We start from the raw sequence: 18,268 nt of genomic DNA, 5'->3' as shown, positions 1-18,268 counted from the left end.
ATATTCATCAGCCAATCAGATTGATTTATTTGTTCTTGGTGGGTGTGGTCTTTAGGATATGTCCCAGTCCAGACCTTCTAGCTGGCCTTGAGTGACGCAATCACGCTTTAAGTGATGTACGTAATTTGAAAGCGAAGAGCGCGAGATCTTGCTGACGAGTCGGCTGTCACTGACACATCACCATTGAGAAAGAGATCCTTATGGATTTAAAAACCTGAGATGTTCTGCATGATCGTGCGATTGATTAATTAAAACAGGAAAGGAGGACTGATTTTCACCTCAAGCAAATTGGTGAGTGCTTTTTGCATTGTTATAGCAACATCAAGTGTAAATTAGGCTGCTTGAGCATTCAGTGTCGGATCAAGTTTTGAAAAGTAACCGTGTACCCTGACGAAACAAAATTTATTGCAAGCAAAATTTAAATCGCAAATATTATTAGAGAGCTTTTTCTTTGTATTAGACCTCCTTGGTTCTGGCTTTCGTGCATGGACGTGTTTTTAAAATGTCAATTGGTATTATTAGTTGACTGCCATGTAATGTATGATAGGCATCCGGTGTCTTTTTCAATGTGAATCTGTGTTTTCTTAATGGCATGAATCGCACTGAAGGCCTAGACTTAAAATGCACGGGCCGCTGTATGGATGGATGGATGGATGGATAGATAGATAGATAGATAGATAGATAGATTTTTTTGTGACATGGATTCCACAAGATGTGGAAAAAATCCTAATTAAGCAAATGGAGCTCAAGTGGGGATATTAGTGTAGGTGTATATGTGTTTATGTGTATGAGTGTTGCATGCCCTGGGGACCTTCACTTTTCCTGAGTTGTCTTCCTCCTCCTTCTTATCCTCAAACTCAAATGCCACAGTCATCCTCTGCTGTCTCTGCTCCTCCCAGAGGGTGGGATTAAAGCTGTCGGTGTCAGATTGGTAATCTGCAGAATGGAAAGCATGCATCCATCCAAAATTTTAATCCACTGTAATGTAAAAAAGCAATCAAAGAAGAAAAGAGAAATGGTTGGTTTATTCTCACCCTCGTCATGTCTGGGCTGCTGAGGAAACATGTAGTTGGTAAGAACTCTCTGTTTTGTCTCAGGATGAGCCTCGGTTTGCAGGGGGATCAGGGCCTTGGACTGAAACAATAAATGGACTGTTACCAAATTTATCAATTTGCTGGACATAAGCACTGCACAGCAAAAAATATTTTTGGTTCTAAACATCCATAAAATAAGATACAATTACTTCAGAAGCTACATTTCACAAGATATTAAAGGAATATTCTGGGTTCAATATAAGTTAAGATCTATTAACAGCATTTGTGGCATAAAATTGATTACTACATAAATTAATTCTGACTTGCCCTTTTCTTTAAAAAAAGCACAAATATGGGTTCCAGTGAGGCACTTACAATGGAAGTGAATGGGGCGAGTCAATAAATGTTAAAATACTCATTGTATCTAAAGTATAGCCACAAAGTATTGCTTACTACCCCTTTCTTAGTTATAGCCAATTTTACCCTATCAAAACCCTAAAATGACTGTAAAATGACCGTTTAAACAAATTTACAGTTCAAATAATACATGAGTTTTAATTAAAGAATTAATGTAAGTGCTTTTATAAAATTATAAGCTTCACATTCTGCCTTTAAACCCTCCAAATATTGGCCCCATTTACTTTCAGTATAAGTGCCTCACTGTAACTTAGATTTTAGTCGTCAAAATTATTTTTTTTGTGGTAATCAATATTATGCCACAAATGCTGTTGATTGAGCTTGTACTGAATACAGAATATTCCTTTAAGGTTGGTTTTGAGAAAATACATCTTGAATTAAAGTGGCAAATGGGGTAAGAAAGCTATTTTTTAAGGTTTATGCTTAAAATGAGAAGAAACTATTTGCCAATGGGGTAAGAAATATAAACTTAATTCAAGATATATTCTCTGAAAACAAGTCTTAAATCTTACACAGTTTTGTTCAAGTAAACTTATCTTGCTTTAAGTATATTTAGGTATTTTTACCTAAAAAGTACAAAAGTACTGGTTAAGAAAATGATTGTTTGCAGTGCATGTATTATGACCACTTCATCACCACATTTGATAAACAGTTAAATAAAGATTATGGGCAAGACTGTATTCAAAGAGGAGTTCCAGATAACAACCTGATTGTCAGATAACCAGAGTGCAGCAAGATCTTTCAATTTAGTGAAAGTGAAGGGAAGATTTTTTAACCTAAAGAAGAAAAGAAACAATTAGTTCATAAGAGTTCAAAACGTCAAAACATGGATGAGAAAAAGCTAAACGAGACTGTTGGGGAGAGTTAATTTGCTGTAGTTAAAATGTTGTGAAGACCTGAGGTGATTCTGTCCACTTAAGATAGCCCATTAACTCAGGTACTCTAATGGCTACTGCATTTAGTCTTGTTTAAGTTTAATTGCTCTGCTTCCATGTAATCATAGTCAGAGCATCCAAACTGTCCACATAGCTCAGAAAGAGCTTCCTTAATTAGCCTGTAGGCAGGCCAGGTACTTTCTAATACCATACCCCATTACTGTGTCATTATGGAAAATAATAAACATGGCTTTACATAAACTGACTAGAACTGTTCATCAACCATATAAGAGGTACTTTTTTTTACAGGTTTGAGGAGAATTTTTTTCGTGTCTCATATTTTATTCATTAAACAATATTGAAGAGATCATGTATTGGTGCAATGAATTCCTGTTGATACATGCGTGCAGAGGGTGTAAAATGAAAGAACTACAGGAACATCAGGTGTTACCTATTGTCACTCAGATTAAGAACACGTAGCTTTGTCATCTGTCCAATTTCATCAGGCAGAAACTCCAGTTTATTGGAGCGCAAGGACATGACCGTGACATTTCTGCAGTTTCCAATCTGCAGCACAGGACAGGATATGATAGCTCTTATAAGGTGAAATTTTGTCAGCTTTTTTGTTGGATATCAGCATTCTCTCTCTCAGGTAAAATGACTCTTGTAATTTTTCAGTCAGCATTTGGTTTTACAGATTTTGACTGTGCTGTACTCTCAAACTGTGGTACATGGAGTGCTCCCAGTTGGTATGCAACATGAATCAAAATATTTAATATTGAAATTACTGAAGGTGCACTCAGTAATATTTGTATATACACTCACTGAGCACTTTATTAGGAACTCCTGTACACCTACATAATCATGTGATTATCTAATCAGCCAATCATATGGCAGCAGTGCAATGCATAAAATCATGCAGATACAGGTCAGGAGCTACAGTTAATGTTCACATCCACCATAAGAATGGGGAAAAAATGTGATATCAGTGATTTAGACCATGGCATGATTACTGGTGCCAGATCTCCTGGGATCTTCATGCACAACAGTCTCTAGAATTTACTCAGAATGGTGCCAAAAACAAAAAAACACCCAGTCAGCGGCAGTTTTGTGGATGGAAACGCGTTGTTGATGAGAGAGGTCAATGGAGAATGCCCAGACTGGTTTAAACTGACAGAAAGGCTATGGTTGCTCAGATAACCACTCTGTACAATTGTAATGAGCAGAAAAGCATCTCAGAATGCACAACACGTCGAACCTTGAGGCGGATGGGCTACAACAGCAGAAGACCACATCGGATTCCACTTCTGTTAGCCAAGAACAGAAAGCTGAGGCTGAAGTGGGCACAGGCTCAACAAAACTTGAACAGTTGAAAACTGGAAAAACGTAGCCTGGTCTAATGAATCTCAATTTCTGCTGAGGTGCACAGACGGTAGGGTCAGAATTTGGCACCAACAGCATAAATCAATGGACCCAACCTGCCTTGTATCAACAGTCCAGGCTTGTGGCGGTGTTGTAATGGTGTGGGGAATATTTTCTTGGCACACATTGGGCCTGTTAATATACCAATCAATCATCTTTTGAATGCCACAGCATATCTGAGTATTGTTGCTGCTGACCATGTGCACCCCTTCATGGCTACAATTTACCCATCTTCTAATGGCTACTTCCAGCATGATAATGTACCATGTCGCAAAGAAAAATTAGTCTCAAACTGGTTTCATGAGCGTGACTATGAGTTCACTGTTCTTCAGTGGCCTTCCCAGTCACCGGATATGAATACAATAGAACACCCTTGGGATGTGGTAGAATGGGAGATAACCAGCATGAATGTGCAGCTGACAAATCTGCAGAAATTGTGTGTTGCAATCATGCCAACATGGACCAGAATCTCAAAGGAATATTTCCAACATCTTGTGGAATCCATGCCACAAAACATTTAGGCTGTTTGAGAGCAAATGGAGGCCCTACCCAGTATTAGTATAATGTTCCTAATAAAGTGCTCAGTCAGTGTATATTGTGCTGACACCAAGCAGTGTAGATGAAGCATAAAGGAAAAAAAGAAGTTCTCAGTTACTGTACTGTTGCCATTGTAAAAATACGCTACTAGGAGTCAGCCATGATTTCTTTATTTTGTGAAATTGTTCAAATACAGAGGTCAATTGAGACATGCAAGTAATCAGACGATCAGACTTGTTTAGTCTAATTTGATCAGAGGTGTTACTTGGCATGCAAAGTTTGAGAACCATTGCTCTACTTCAGTGCATAGCACTAGTATATTTCCAAATTATTGGGAAGATAGTGATGAAACCACAGAAACCAGGCTTAAAATCTGCAGAAGAGTAATGGACGCCACTGTGCAGGCTTTGATTGAGAAGCTAACAGGGCCCTACTTGAAGAGTATAGACACTAGACAGCCAGTGAAGAACTTCAGTAATATTTATAAACACAATAAAGACATCCACATACTGTATCCTCTCAAGTCTGATTCAGTATATCCATCCTCTACATGCATCAATGATTAAGGGTTGTTGGCAAAGATTATATTTCTGATCCTTCCTGAAAAAAGTAATATTGCACCAATTTTGGCTAAAGATGGGCAATGTTGGTCTATTACTGTTGCAGGTATATCAGCTCGGCCAGTGTAGCCATAGTGGGTGACCAGCCAAAACCAGCATAGAGCAGTTAAACCAGCCAAACATATAGAGGATGTGTCTTTGATTTTAATTATTAGTTCCTCTAAATGAAACCGAGAGAGTAGGGCACTAATGCTCACCTCCCTGGGCAGCTCAGCCAAGAAGTTCTCATCGGCCGCAAATGTCCGAAGATTGTGCAGGTAGCCAATGGTGGAAGGCAGCGATTCCAATTCATTACAGCTACAGTCAAACTCCTCTAAAAGTGATAAACTGGCAGATGTGAGAAAAAGCAGGTGAGGAGTATGCAAGTACGCACGATCCCTATTAAAATCCTATGTTGAAAACAATTCATAACATAATAAGATACTTCATGTGCCACCTTTTTAAAAGTCAGTGAATAGACATAATTCCTTGAATTATAGGGCATAACCTGAATGTGTATATATATATATATATATATATATATATATATATATATATATATATATATATATATATATATTATTTTTAAACATATATACGACTTAAAAACTTGTTTATGCCCCATGAGTGTGAAACCTCCTGCTTTGAAATAAGTCTTAAAGGGATAGTTCACCCAAAAATGAAAATTATTTTATCATTCACTCACCAATCCTGTATGACTTTCTATCTTCTGTGGACCACAAAAAGAAATGTTTGGCAGAATGTTAGCCTCAGTCACCATTCACTTCCACTGCATCTTTATTTTCTATACAATTAAAGTGCATGGTGACTAAATCTAACATCTCCTTTCGTGTTCAAAGAAATAAATAAGGTCATGTGGGTTTGAAACAACGTGAGGGTGAGTAAATAATGACAGAATTTTTCTTTTTGCTTGAACTATCCCTTTAATATTACTCTCACATTCAAAAATCCAATTCAAATGTTTTCAATGTGTATGAATATCCAAGACTGACTGCAGTCAATATGAGCAGTATCAGTGTCTGGGGCTCAAATTCTTTTAACACAGGAAATAAATGAGTTTTGTTAATGGATAATATGGGAAATGTAAGTTACGTTGAATCATTATCTCCACTTAACAAAGGTATGAATTGAAGGGATGGTTCATCCAAAAATTATTATTAGTCATATCAGATAAAATTAAATGGTGGACACTATTATAACTTAGCAAGCAGGCAAATAGACCAGGGTAGTAACTGGTTTAGAGATTAGCATTGTTACCAGAATAAAAGTTGATTTTTTTCCATTGTCCTTCCTTCCTCGAAAATGAAACTGAAAGTACTGCAGTATCACATTCCATAATAAAATGCCTCATTAGAGTGGCTAATGCTATCTAACGAACTACCGCAATAAGAGAGCTACCATGCTTACTATCAGTCCAATAACATATCTTACCTGTCCAGCAAGAAAAACTCCATCTCTGGGTTGGTTTTAAATCCTTTAATATCTTGGGGTTGTCACCACGTCTGAAAAGCCAATACGATGTTGTTTTGTGTTTTATTATGGGCTCTGTTACTTTCCCTTTTGCTTGCAGACTCTTCTCGGTTCAAAATGTCTTTATTTTGAAAACGTTTGTTTCCCCAGAGGGTTGCCTTTTTGAATGATAAATGGTCAATGTCGCTCATTTGTTGTGGCTACAACAAGCTTTCAGCTTCAAACTACTACCACACCTATCAGCGCACATACACATGCTGTAGTAGCTGGATCTTATTTTAATTTTATTTACGGACATGGCGTAAACACGCACGGACAAATGATGAAAGTATGCAATTTCCCACCAAATCCATCCCGATAGCTCTAAAATATAAATAGTTGTTATAGGCTTACCATAGTGAATCGGGGTAAGGCAAAAACATGGTTTGGAAGATGGAATGTTTGTGTACTTGCTCATTAATTACATTCTTCATTTCTTACAAAAAAACTTACATAGTATAGCTTTTAGTCCTTTTTTAATATCAGTCTCTACTTTCACTTTCACATTCTTACACATTTTGAAAGTAAAAGTGGAAATTTCTGGTAAAAAGGACTTAAATATTGGATATGGATTTTACCACTGGAGAATTTTGGATTACTTTATGTGGTCTTATGTGATTTTTGGAGCTTCAAATGTCTGGTCACCATTCACTTGCATTGTATGGGCCTACAGAGCTGAAATATTCTTCTATAAATCTTCGTTTATGTTCAGCAGAAGAAAGAAAGCCATACACATCTGGGATGGCATGAGGGTGAGTAAATGATGAGAGAATTTTCATTGTTGGGTGAACTGTCCCTTTAACATAGGACATTTTAAAGGGATACATGATGAATTTAATAATTAAACTGCATTGCAATACAGTTTTGGTATTTCTAAAAATTCTCTTTGCCTACAAAATACTGGGCTTTTCAAGCAAATCTTTAGTTTTTTTTTTCCTCCCCAATTTGGAATGCCCAATTCCCAATGCGCTCTAATTCCTCGTGGTGGCGTAGTGACTCACCTCAATCCGGGTGGTGGAGGATGAATCTCAGTTGCCTCCGCGTCTGAGACCATAAATCCACGCATCTTATCACGTGGCTTGTTGAGCGTGTTACTGCTGAGACGTAGGGGTGGTGTGGAGGCTTCACGCTATTCTTCGTGGCATCCACGCACAACTCACCACGTGCCCCACCAAGAGCGAGAACCACATTATAGCAACCACGAGGAGTTTACCCCATGTGACTCTATCCTCCCTAGCAACCGAGCCAATTTGGTTGCTTAGGAGACCTGGCTGGAATCACTCAGCACGCCATGGATTTGAACTCACAACTCCAGGGGTGGTAGTCAGCGTCTTTACTTGCTGAGCTGCCCAGACCCCCTAAATCTTTAGTTAGTTTTAAAACATTTACAATGGTCTGGAATATGCCACAATGTTTATTGAGTCAAATTTAAACAATAGATTTTTTTTTAACCTTACATTCAATCATAATGCATATTTTTTCCCTTTTTCAAATTTTTTTTTTTAATTTGGCTTCATTTTGAAGGGCCCAATGTATATTTGTTATGCTAAATAAGGTCATTAGTAGAACATTTGTACTAGCACAGCGGTCCAGCTGGCCTTTCATGTGTAGGTGTCTCTTTAAGCAAGATATGGATGTAAGGTATGCCCTTGTCTAAATAAACATGCTGTGGCAGATGTGTGGGGAATACAAACACTCGCTGGTCTACTTACCCGATTTTGCCACGTGCACTGAAGTGCCCATTTAAGATGCATGTTTGATTAACACAACACACAGAACCGAGCAATGACAAACCAAGAAGAGAGATGCATGGATAATTGTATCACAGGAATGAGGTAGTGGTGACAGCTATGACAAATGAAAAAGGCAGTCTGAAGTGAATGTGACCTCTGAAATAACACATTCCGTTGAGAATGGTGTATGTACACCTAGTCCCTACATTCCACATCTAATATGCTAACAAGCAATAAATTATAGGTGGTTTTGTATCTGTATTAGGTTTCCAAATCAATTGCAAATTTTAATCCCAGCTCTTCCTATTTTCCTATCAGTACTGCACAAAAGATTTCCCTTAATTACAGTTAATACAGACACAAAGACTGTTAACATTGCTGAAAGTCACAGTGAAGTTCACAGTCAGCATTTTATCATGCTAGGGTGTGAAAAACTGCCAGAAATGACAGCAGCGGAGCTGCAGAATTTTTATTGTTGAGCCCCAGATGGGAATTCAGCAAGAAATCCAATACAAAGACTACAAGCTACAGTTCAGTGTCATAGAATGTCATCATACAAATTTGTTTAATAATTACAAAGGGTCACTACATTAAAGACTGAGCTGACTAGCCTGAGCATCAGAGGTGTATGATATGGCAAAAACTATACCAATATTCTATAAATGTGGCAAACACAGTGCATTAGAGGGATGTTCAGGGATTTTGATCTAAGAAGTGTGTAAGGTATATTGTCTGCCTTTTTCATTTTAGCTTTATACAACTTGATGAGTTGTATGTGAGCTACTAACCTTCCAATGGTGTTAGGCAGTGAGGTGAGCTGGTTGTCATCAACTTTCAATGTCGTCATCTTTTTCAACTTTCCTGTAAAGATGGTTTAACATTGTAAAAATTAGGGTTACCAGGGTTTTAGTTGGTACAAGGGACAAGACCCTTGTAAATTTTATGCCGGGTAAAAGAGGGAAACATTATGAATGGAACTTCCAATATCAATTCCATAGCATAAAGAATACTATAGCCTTAAATAAAGAATAGTTGTCTAATGAAGAGTTTGCAGCCCATGATAAATGAACTTAAATAACGCATTGAAAGCCAGATGTTCTTTACTAACGTATCAAATTACACAGGCAGCAAAGTACGCGCACTAACAGAAGACGTTTAATTGCTGGTAGCGAATATAATGTGAATGGTGGGTAACTGTAAGATGTCTCGGATTTGGAATGACACAAGAAATGCTGTTAGACACACAGACACGCACTTGAAAAACACACTATATTATATTTTTAAGAACAGATGACAGAAAAGCCATCTATGCGCATGTTTGACGTGCTGTTTGTTCGGAGTTGTGCAGTCTCGTGGAACACGCGTATTTAAAGGGTTCTCACTCTTTCTTTGTTTCAGTCTTCTGAATTTTTTTTGCAAGAATAGTATCGTCTATGAGAATGCTGCAAATGACCTCAGACCATCTCAACTCAGGAGGTGTTCTGAGTTCAGTTCACTTTATTTCCACAGAGCAGGGTCACTTTATATATAGCCTATACATCTGTGATTAAATCATAAAATAAAACTAAAACACATTCACCTCGTACCATGATTTATATTTCAGTGATTATTATCATCATTATAATTATTATGTTTACATTCATATTTTTTAGATCTTAATTTGTATTAGTAATTTTCCGCCTGTTGTCAGACGGATTCTTGCGTGACGGTAAATGGAAAGGTGGTTATATATGATTTATTTTTTTTGGACCACTTCGTTATTTTAATTGCTTTTTGTTTCGTTTGATGTGCAATTTGAATTAAGAAATGTCTTTGGTTTAAGTTTTACATTTTTTAGATAAATTAATTTAATTTTCAATGTAAAATCACTAAAGCAAGAATATTCACCGATCCCTCAGCCAGGGGGTTGATGATATAATTGGATATTGGGATTTAAAAAAAAAAAAATTATAAAAATATCGTGAACATATTTTTTGCTTATTGCCTAGCCCTAGGAGGGAACAAAACAAATTTATTCACACACATTCAAAGTCATTACCCTTCCAAAGCAGCTAAACTGGGTCCTGGGATGAAAGGTATTAAAACACCAACACTAAACCCACAACAACCCACAATAAGTGATGTATTTGCCCAGACAACAAAATACCCGACTGGTAGCCCATGATGGAGAGAATTAATGGATGAAGTAGGTTTCTTGCCAAAGAGATGCTGCCCTTCACCATAGTTGAAAAGCCATCTTTCAAAAAGTTGAACAACACACATTTTAATTGTTCTTAATTTTTTTCAGTCTCATTAGAATTTTTAGTTAAAATAAATAAAAAATAAAGTTAAAAGTTTGAAATCAAGCTGCCTTGCGTTATTGTGTAGACTATTGCTTATCGAAAATCACCCCATAGTACCACTTAGAGTCCAACCAGCGGTAATACCGGTGTTAGTCAGTTTGAACGTGAACACCGACCAGTGTGAAAATTATTATATCATGGCAAGTCTAGTAAAGATGCACCATACTCAGGTTATCTTACATATTCCAATGAATAAATCCAAAATATAACCCAAATATAAGGCAAAACAATCAGACAAACTTTACCTATTGAATCAGGCAACTGTTGTAGCATGTTGGAGGAGAGGAGCAGGTCCTCTAAAGACTCACAGCCAGAGATATCTGCATCTAGACTTTCAATCCTGTTCTTGGCCAAGTCTAGATATCGCAGCTGCCTCAATTTACCAACAGACTACAGTAGACGACAACAGATATGATTGAAGCAAATGCTATGTTATGCCCTTTATACAGTGGACCCAATATGTATTTGGACATTTTGGACACATAAGCCACATTAAAAACAAAATATCAAACTAAGTAGCATCTCCAAACAAATGATCATAGAGCTTTTCTCAGAACTAACTTCAATTTTCTCTGCCATCTTTTGCAATTACTTTCAACCAACTGGTTCAGACTTATATTTTTACTGGATGTACTGTAGTACAAGTGTCCTACCAGAGTAACAACAGGTGTAGTTCTTCGTAGTAACTATGGACAGGTTCCATTGTTTTACATTTGAACCCTATAGCAAGAAGGAAGGTTTTACTTAAAAGTATGTTTGTGTTATATTTCTTTAAAATCAATGCCACTTGGTTTGCTATTTTGTTGTTTGATGTGAAAACAAGCATACATTTTTAAGTGTATTTTAAAGGGGTCATGTCATGAGGAATCACATTTTCCCTGATATTTTGACATATAAGAGATCATTCTATTATAAAACATACTGTAAATTTCAGAACTCAAAACTTAATCCCCAATGCAATAAAAGCATTTATTGAAACTAAGCTGCAAAAATGCCTCGTTCTCTTCTTCTGCACCTTCCCTACATCACAGGGGGCCCATTAATTCATACTTACAATACTTTATGTCATCGCATCCTTGGCCCCGCCCACTAGGGCTCAGTTCAGAAACAGATAGAGAGCAGGTGGGACAGGCCTGTTGTGGCCTATTAATTATTCCTAAAAACCAAAGGGGACCCATCTGGATTATTTTGAATTATTTTTTTGGACCTGTATAAACATGCACTAGACAGATGTCTTTGACCATTGTCATGTATCTCAAGCTGCTTTTAAAAGACGCAGTTGCAAGTTACAACTCTAAAAAGGAGACCACTCTGTTTCATTCAGCTGCTGCATCTTGTTGTTTTGAGCACAACACGTCCTGGACACGTTCTCATGCCCATCTGCCGTACTTTTACTTGTTGGTGTATGTAAACATGCTCTAGATGGATGTTTTTGACAGTTTTGATGCGTTTCCGGCAATGTGCGCCTTAGTGCATGATGATATTGTACAGTATGTGTGTGCGCATCTTGTTCATCCTGCTTTGGACTATGCAAGTGTGTTTTTTTGTTTTTTGTTTTTTTGGCTCATATCAGCGTAGATTGCTTGTGGACCAGTCATAATATGATTCAAGCTTTGCAAAGGAACTGTTAATGAAGAATGGGGCAGTTAAAAGCACTATTGGACCTGATTGCAAAACCATGAGTAAACAGTTTCATCCATGAATATTTCATATGTTAAGACTGTTTGATAGTTAATGGTGCTGCTGTGCTTAAAGTACAGCTTAATATATTCGGATGCGATGTGTTGGATATGCGTTATGTGTATATTACTAAATTATGTTTTGGTGCAAAAAAACATGACTAACATTATCAGTTGACCTCAGGGAAGATAATAAAATTGTATATATATATATATATATAAAGAGTATGGCATGACCCCTTTAAGTGTCCAAATACTTTTTCTGACAGTATATACATTATTATATTTCAGCATCACACAATGTAATAACTTTATGTGGGACATAAAAAGAAAATCTGTAAAATCTTGTTAACTCCAAAATGTATATTATATGTAAATATATATATATATATATATATATATATATATATATATATATATATATATATATATATATATATATATATATTGCTGATCGGTGTATACATACTGTATTTACTTTAAACTGGTATTAGCCTATATATATGACCTCTATAGCATGCTGATATTAAGTAATTTTGTAAACAACTTGCTCAGCAATACATGTAATAGATAATCTGGAAATCTAATAGGCCTATACTTTTGAAATTTGAGAGTGGATGTATCCTGTACTTACCCCTGGTATGGTTTGTAATGAATTGTTGTCCAGCCACAGCTCTTTTAAACTATGGATCTGCTCCAGCACTTCTGGCTGTAACATTAAAGATTTTCATAATCAACAAAGGAGTAAATACAGTTTTAAATCATAATAGAAAACCAATATATAAATGTTAATTTAATCATCATGGTTGCAGTTATATTGGATTTTTTATACACTCAAAATGTTTCCTTTCATGAGTCATGCAATATTTCGGAGTTCCCTAGGCAGTAAACTGGTTGCTCTGTGAATTGACAATGTCTTTCGTATTCAAAATAATCAAAAGCCTCCAAAAATGGAAACTCAGATGGCTGGTGGAGTGGAGCAAATTCTCTTGTTCTAAGTATTTTGCATACTCTTTTTTCAATATAATCAGTAATCTTTTTAGGCTGAAATGAATAAATAATAGAAGCCTCTGGGGCCTAAATCAAGTTAGCAAATAAATGTTGTTATAAATGTATGTACTGAAAAGCGTCCATCAAATCCTTGCCTTATTTGCTTGTCTACATTCCCCAAGATTTAAATAGCAAAATCAAATAAAAAAATAAAGATCATCATGTCAAAAAGAAAATATTAGAGATTTATTTTCATTCCAGAAAACACCTCACTTAGTCTCAAACAAACCACTTCACTGCACACCCTTTGAGCAGCTTTAATTCAGTAAAAACATAATAAGGCAATGCAACCAATGAGCATTCTTCTAAAAGCAAAGCATTTTAAAAGTAGCTGAGTTTAATAAGACCCAAATACTGCAAATGTATAGCAGAGTTATATGTCAGTGGTTAATGGCTGCTCTATGCTTCTCCCTCCCTTTAAGCCCCAGCATCTGTGCCTTCATGATGACATCTATTAAGAAACTATTAGCAGCTCAGAGCACTACACCATTAGCCAACATCTGCCAACATCACAGTGAGGTTCACATACCCTGACAAATGCCTCGTGCCATCAGTGCCCGTCTCTCAACACACACTGTGTGAGAATGTGTGCTGTTAGAGAGAAATATCAGCCTAAAAGAATATGACACCAACAGAGCTATAATAAATGAAACTAATGATTGTTTTCGGGCTGTGCAACTGCTAAGCCATGATTACCTAACATGATGCAATGCATCAAAAATGCTGCCAAAGTGGATGAAGATTATTGTTTGATATTGTGCTGTTGTTTTTCTTTCTAAAGATTTATTTTTCCTTACATTCAGGATATTAAAGACTCCATGAAATCGCTTCACGTGCACAGTTGTCTGTCTTGTGCTGACGCATTTCCTTTTCATATAGCCAACAGCCTTTATTTACATCACAGCTATGAACCTACTTTCTAGTCAGTTGCAGGTGGCATAAGGGGGAGGGACATTCCCTTTCAAGAGAACATTTTATTTGACATAAATCAGTATTTTTGGTCTGTTTTCCCAGAATAGAAAGACTGTAAATTTAAAATGTCCATTATCAGCTAAATGTTAATTCTGTCCACTTTTAGAAATACACTAGCATGTAGATAGCTTTGAAGCTAACATACAGTAGTACATGGACTAAAAGCCTCAAAACTCCAATTTTGATTTCATGGGGTCTCTACGTGTTGACGAAAGGCTTTCAGCAAAAGGAGCAGTTTAAAAAGGCCATTTTAAGGGGCTGATGTATGCCAGTAATCAAAAGTGCTACTCAAGATGTCGCCTGATTGGGAGGTGAGATCAAACTAAAAGAGCAGTTGGGGCTGCCAACAGGAAAGGTCAAAAGTTATTTGAAAAGCCATACTGAAGTGGGACACTCAGATTGAAAGTCCAGACAGTGGAACCAGAAAGTGTTGATGGGTGATCTCTTATTACTTGAGGGCTTTGAGCAATAAAGCATGCTTACTGCAATCCCAAACCATCTGTTCCCTTTGGAAGCATAGATGCTGTGGCGAATTCTCAGGTCCAGCAAAGCCTTCTCTGCTGGCCTAACATGCCAAATAAATACATATTTTTCATCCTTTCATTCTCAATCACCTTTTAACCTATGTATTTTTAATTGCTTTACACTCTTAATTAATCTACAAACAAAGAGAGAAAAATGAAAAGTTTATCCAGTCAGAATTTATTCCTCGATGCTTACAAGCAAAGTGTGACAACTGTTTCACAAATCTCATGCCCGAAGCCGAGCTCATTAGCCGAAGCAGCGCGTGAGTTTGAGCTCCACGCCCTCAGGCCTTCAGAATTTCCACAGAATCCCTCAACAGTATAAGTGAATAGGCATCAAAAGTCATATTGTCAGATTCATCAGCCAATAAGATTGATTTATTTGTTCTTGGTGGGTGTGATCTTTAGGATATGTCCCAGTCGAGGCCTTCTAGTTGGCCTTGAGTGACGCAATCACGCTTTAAGTGATGTACGTAATTTGAAAGTGAAGAGCGCAAGATCGTCATCACTGCCGCTAATGCCACTGAGAAAGAGATCCTTATGGATTTAAAAACCACGAGATGTTCTGCATGACTGTGTGATTGCTTCATTTATTAAACAGGAAAGGAGGACTGAATTTCACTTCAAATAAATTGGTGCTTTTTGCATTGTTATAGCAACATCAGGAGTTTTCTAAGTGTAAATAAGGCTGCTTGAGCATTCAGTGTCGGATCAAGTTTTGAAAAGAAGTGCTGTGTTCCATTCAACTCGGAAAGTCGGATTTTACATCTTCCTACTAGGAAAAGTGCAATGGAATGCATCTTGAAGTCAGAATTACAATTTGTAGGCTCATGCAGAAATTCTCAACTCTGATTTCACCGAGATGCAGGGGCATGATGTCACACAAACATGTCAACACTCAGGGAGATATACAAAGTAAGTGATAAACATTCACTATATTAAGTAATATCGATAAATGAGTTTGTTTCCACATTACATGATATTAAATATTGTTTAACAAACACCTGCAGAAACAGGTGTATAAAACATTATAATCTCTTTTGATAATCGTACACCTGAAGCACAAATGCTAGCAGCATTGTTTATCAGTTGGGTTGCCAGGAGACATCTCTAATGAGAGTCAAACCCCTGCTAAGCTAACAGGAGCGCTGCAGTTCCGAATATCGGGGAATGGAATGCATTTATGGTCGGAGATATCAAGTAGGAATATCCCACATCCAACTTGAATGGAATGCAGCATAACCATGTACCCTGACTAAATGAAATTTATTGCAAGCAACATTTAAATCGCAAATATTATTAGATAGATTTTTCCAGGTATTATAAACCTGGAAAAATTTAAAAGTAAACTATTAAAAAGTAACGACATGCCATTTCCCATATTCTGTTTATGTTTCATGAGGAAATAAACGAAAACGTGACAAAAACATGTACACCGATCACCCGCAACATTAAAACCACCTGCCTAATATCGTGTAGGTCCCCCTCGTGCCGCCAAAACAGCTCTGACCTGTCAAGGCATGGACTCCACAAGCCCTCTGAAGATGTCCTGTGGTATCTGGCACCAAGACATTAGCAGCAGAACCTTTAAGTCCTGTAAGTTGCGAGGTGGTTCCTTCATGGATCGGACTTGTTGGTCCAGCAAATCCCATAGATGCCCAATCGGATTGAGATCTGGGGAATTTGGAGGCCAAGTCAACACCTTGAACTCTTTGTCATGTTCCTCAAACCATTCCTGAACAATTTTTGCAGTGTGGCAGGGCGCATTATCCAGCTGAAAGAGGCTACTGCCATCAAGGAATACTGTTGCCATGAAGGGGTGTACGTGGTCTGCAACAATCTTTAAGTAGGTGGTACATGTCAAAGTAACATCCACATGAATGCCAGGACCCAAGGTTTCCCAGCAGAACATTGCCCAGAGCATCACACTGTCTCTGCTGATCTGCCTTCTTCCCATAGTGCATCCTGCTGCCATCTCTTCCCCAGGTAAACGACGCACTCGGCTGTCCACATGATCTAAAAGAAAACGTGATTTATCAGACCAGTTCACCTTCTTCCATTGCTCCATGGTCCAGTTCTGATGCTCACGTGCCCATTGTAGGCGCTTTTGGCGGTGGACAGGGGTCAGCATGGGCACTCTGACCGGTCTGTGGCTATGCAGCCCCATACGCAGCAAGCTGCAATGCACTGTGTGTTCTGACACCTTTCTATCATGGCCAGCATTAATTTTTTCAGCAATTTGTGCTACAGCGCTCTTCTGTGGGATCAGACCAGACGGGCTAGCCTTCGCTCCCCACGCAAAATCAATGAGCCTTGGGCGCCCATGACCCTGTCGCCAGCTCACCGGTTGTCCTTCCTTGGACCACTTTTGGTAGGTACTAACCACTGCATACGGGGACACCCCACAAGACCTGCCGTTTTGGAGATGCTCTGACCTAGTATTCTAGCCATCACAATTTGGCCTTAGTCAAAGTTGTTCAGATCCTTATGCTTGCCCATTTTTCCTGCTTCCAACACATGAAATTCAAGAACTGACAGTTCACTTGCTGCCTAATAAATTATATCCCACCGCTTGACAGATGCCATTGTAATGAGATAATAAATGTTATTAACTTCACCTGTCAGTGGTTTTAATGTTGTGGCTGATCAGTGTACTGTTTGTTACTTGGGAGCAATCAATTTCTCTTTTTACTTCATGAAACGTAAACGGAATGTTGGACATAGCACATCGTTACTTACAGCACAGCGTTGCGGTTAAAACAAGCTCACACTCAATCTAACATGGTGCATAGATCTTGAAATCATTCACACAGAGTAACTCGAGATGGCTAAAAGCACTTGTTTGTGAGTGAAACGAATGTGCTTGTTATATTTTACGAATTGAGACTTTTCTAACGTTATGACTCTTGACTATTTGATCTGTATAATGTTACCTATTCCCATAATGATTGTTGTGATCACATTTCACTAGTTATATAGTGGAACTGACACAGATGAGTGCTGTAACAAGCATCTGTAAATGAGACGGTCATAAGCACGATGTGTGTACATACATAACACACAAACCACCACTGCACACAAAATATTACACCATGTATACAGAGATTAGGGTTTGTATTGTGTTTTTTGTTGTTTAATGTTCTTTACATGCTGTTTATCGCTTCATTTTTTGTTTATTGTACTATTACAGATGTTAGAAGTTAATTATTCTCTCTCTGTGAGTGAGTCATCAGTATTACTGTAAACACTTATAAAAATGGGCACCATATAATTTATGCAAGTGTAATGTCATTTATTTGTCATTCAAATCAGCATACATCTGTAATATAGGCACATTTCTGGTTCATTCCACATCCGCCAAACCTTAAATAGCAGCAAGTCCAAATTCCAAACCTTTAAATGACACATACAGTACTTTTTCAAATGAGAATCTTTTAATGAATTAGCTAGCAATTCCAGGTTAAAGGATTAAAAATTAAAACTTTTTTTTTTTTATATTGGTTATCGTTTCGGCCACAAGGAGCTGTGAATTATCGGTATCTGACCAGAAATTC

General features: G+C 37.5%; 1 protein-coding gene across 15 annotated transcripts in view; it reads right to left on the bottom strand.

The window, feature by feature from the left end:
* The window catches only part of LOC127445609 (leucine-rich repeat-containing protein 7-like), a 218,175-nt gene that overhangs the window by 46,034 nt on the left and 153,873 nt on the right, over positions 1–18,268 (bottom strand). For 10 of the 15 annotated variants that reach the window (XM_051705753.1, XM_051705754.1, XM_051705748.1 and 7 more), the window contains 9 exons: positions 12,803–12,877; positions 10,735–10,879; positions 8,936–9,008; positions 8,127–8,144; positions 5,103–5,232; positions 2,778–2,893; positions 2,158–2,227; positions 1,035–1,134; positions 812–936 (listed from right to left, as the gene is read on the bottom strand). In XM_051705753.1, coding sequence (XP_051561713.1) covers positions 812–936; positions 1,035–1,134; positions 2,158–2,227; positions 2,778–2,893; positions 5,103–5,232; positions 8,127–8,144; positions 8,936–9,008; positions 10,735–10,879; positions 12,803–12,877 — 852 coding nt within the window. Of the gene's footprint in view, positions 1–811; positions 937–1,034; positions 1,135–2,157; positions 2,228–2,777; positions 2,894–5,102; positions 5,233–8,126; positions 8,145–8,935; positions 9,009–10,734; positions 10,880–12,802; positions 12,878–18,268 lie in introns of those variants that run through there. The other 5 variants (XM_051705750.1, XM_051705763.1, XM_051705749.1 and 2 more) reach the window with 4 other exon arrangements.

This window comes from Myxocyprinus asiaticus, chromosome 9 (assembly GCF_019703515.2).
Source record: "Myxocyprinus asiaticus isolate MX2 ecotype Aquarium Trade chromosome 9, UBuf_Myxa_2, whole genome shotgun sequence".
Lineage (NCBI taxonomy): Eukaryota > Metazoa > Chordata > Actinopteri > Cypriniformes > Catostomidae > Myxocyprinus > Myxocyprinus asiaticus.
This window is presented reverse-complemented; position numbering and strand designations above follow the sequence as displayed.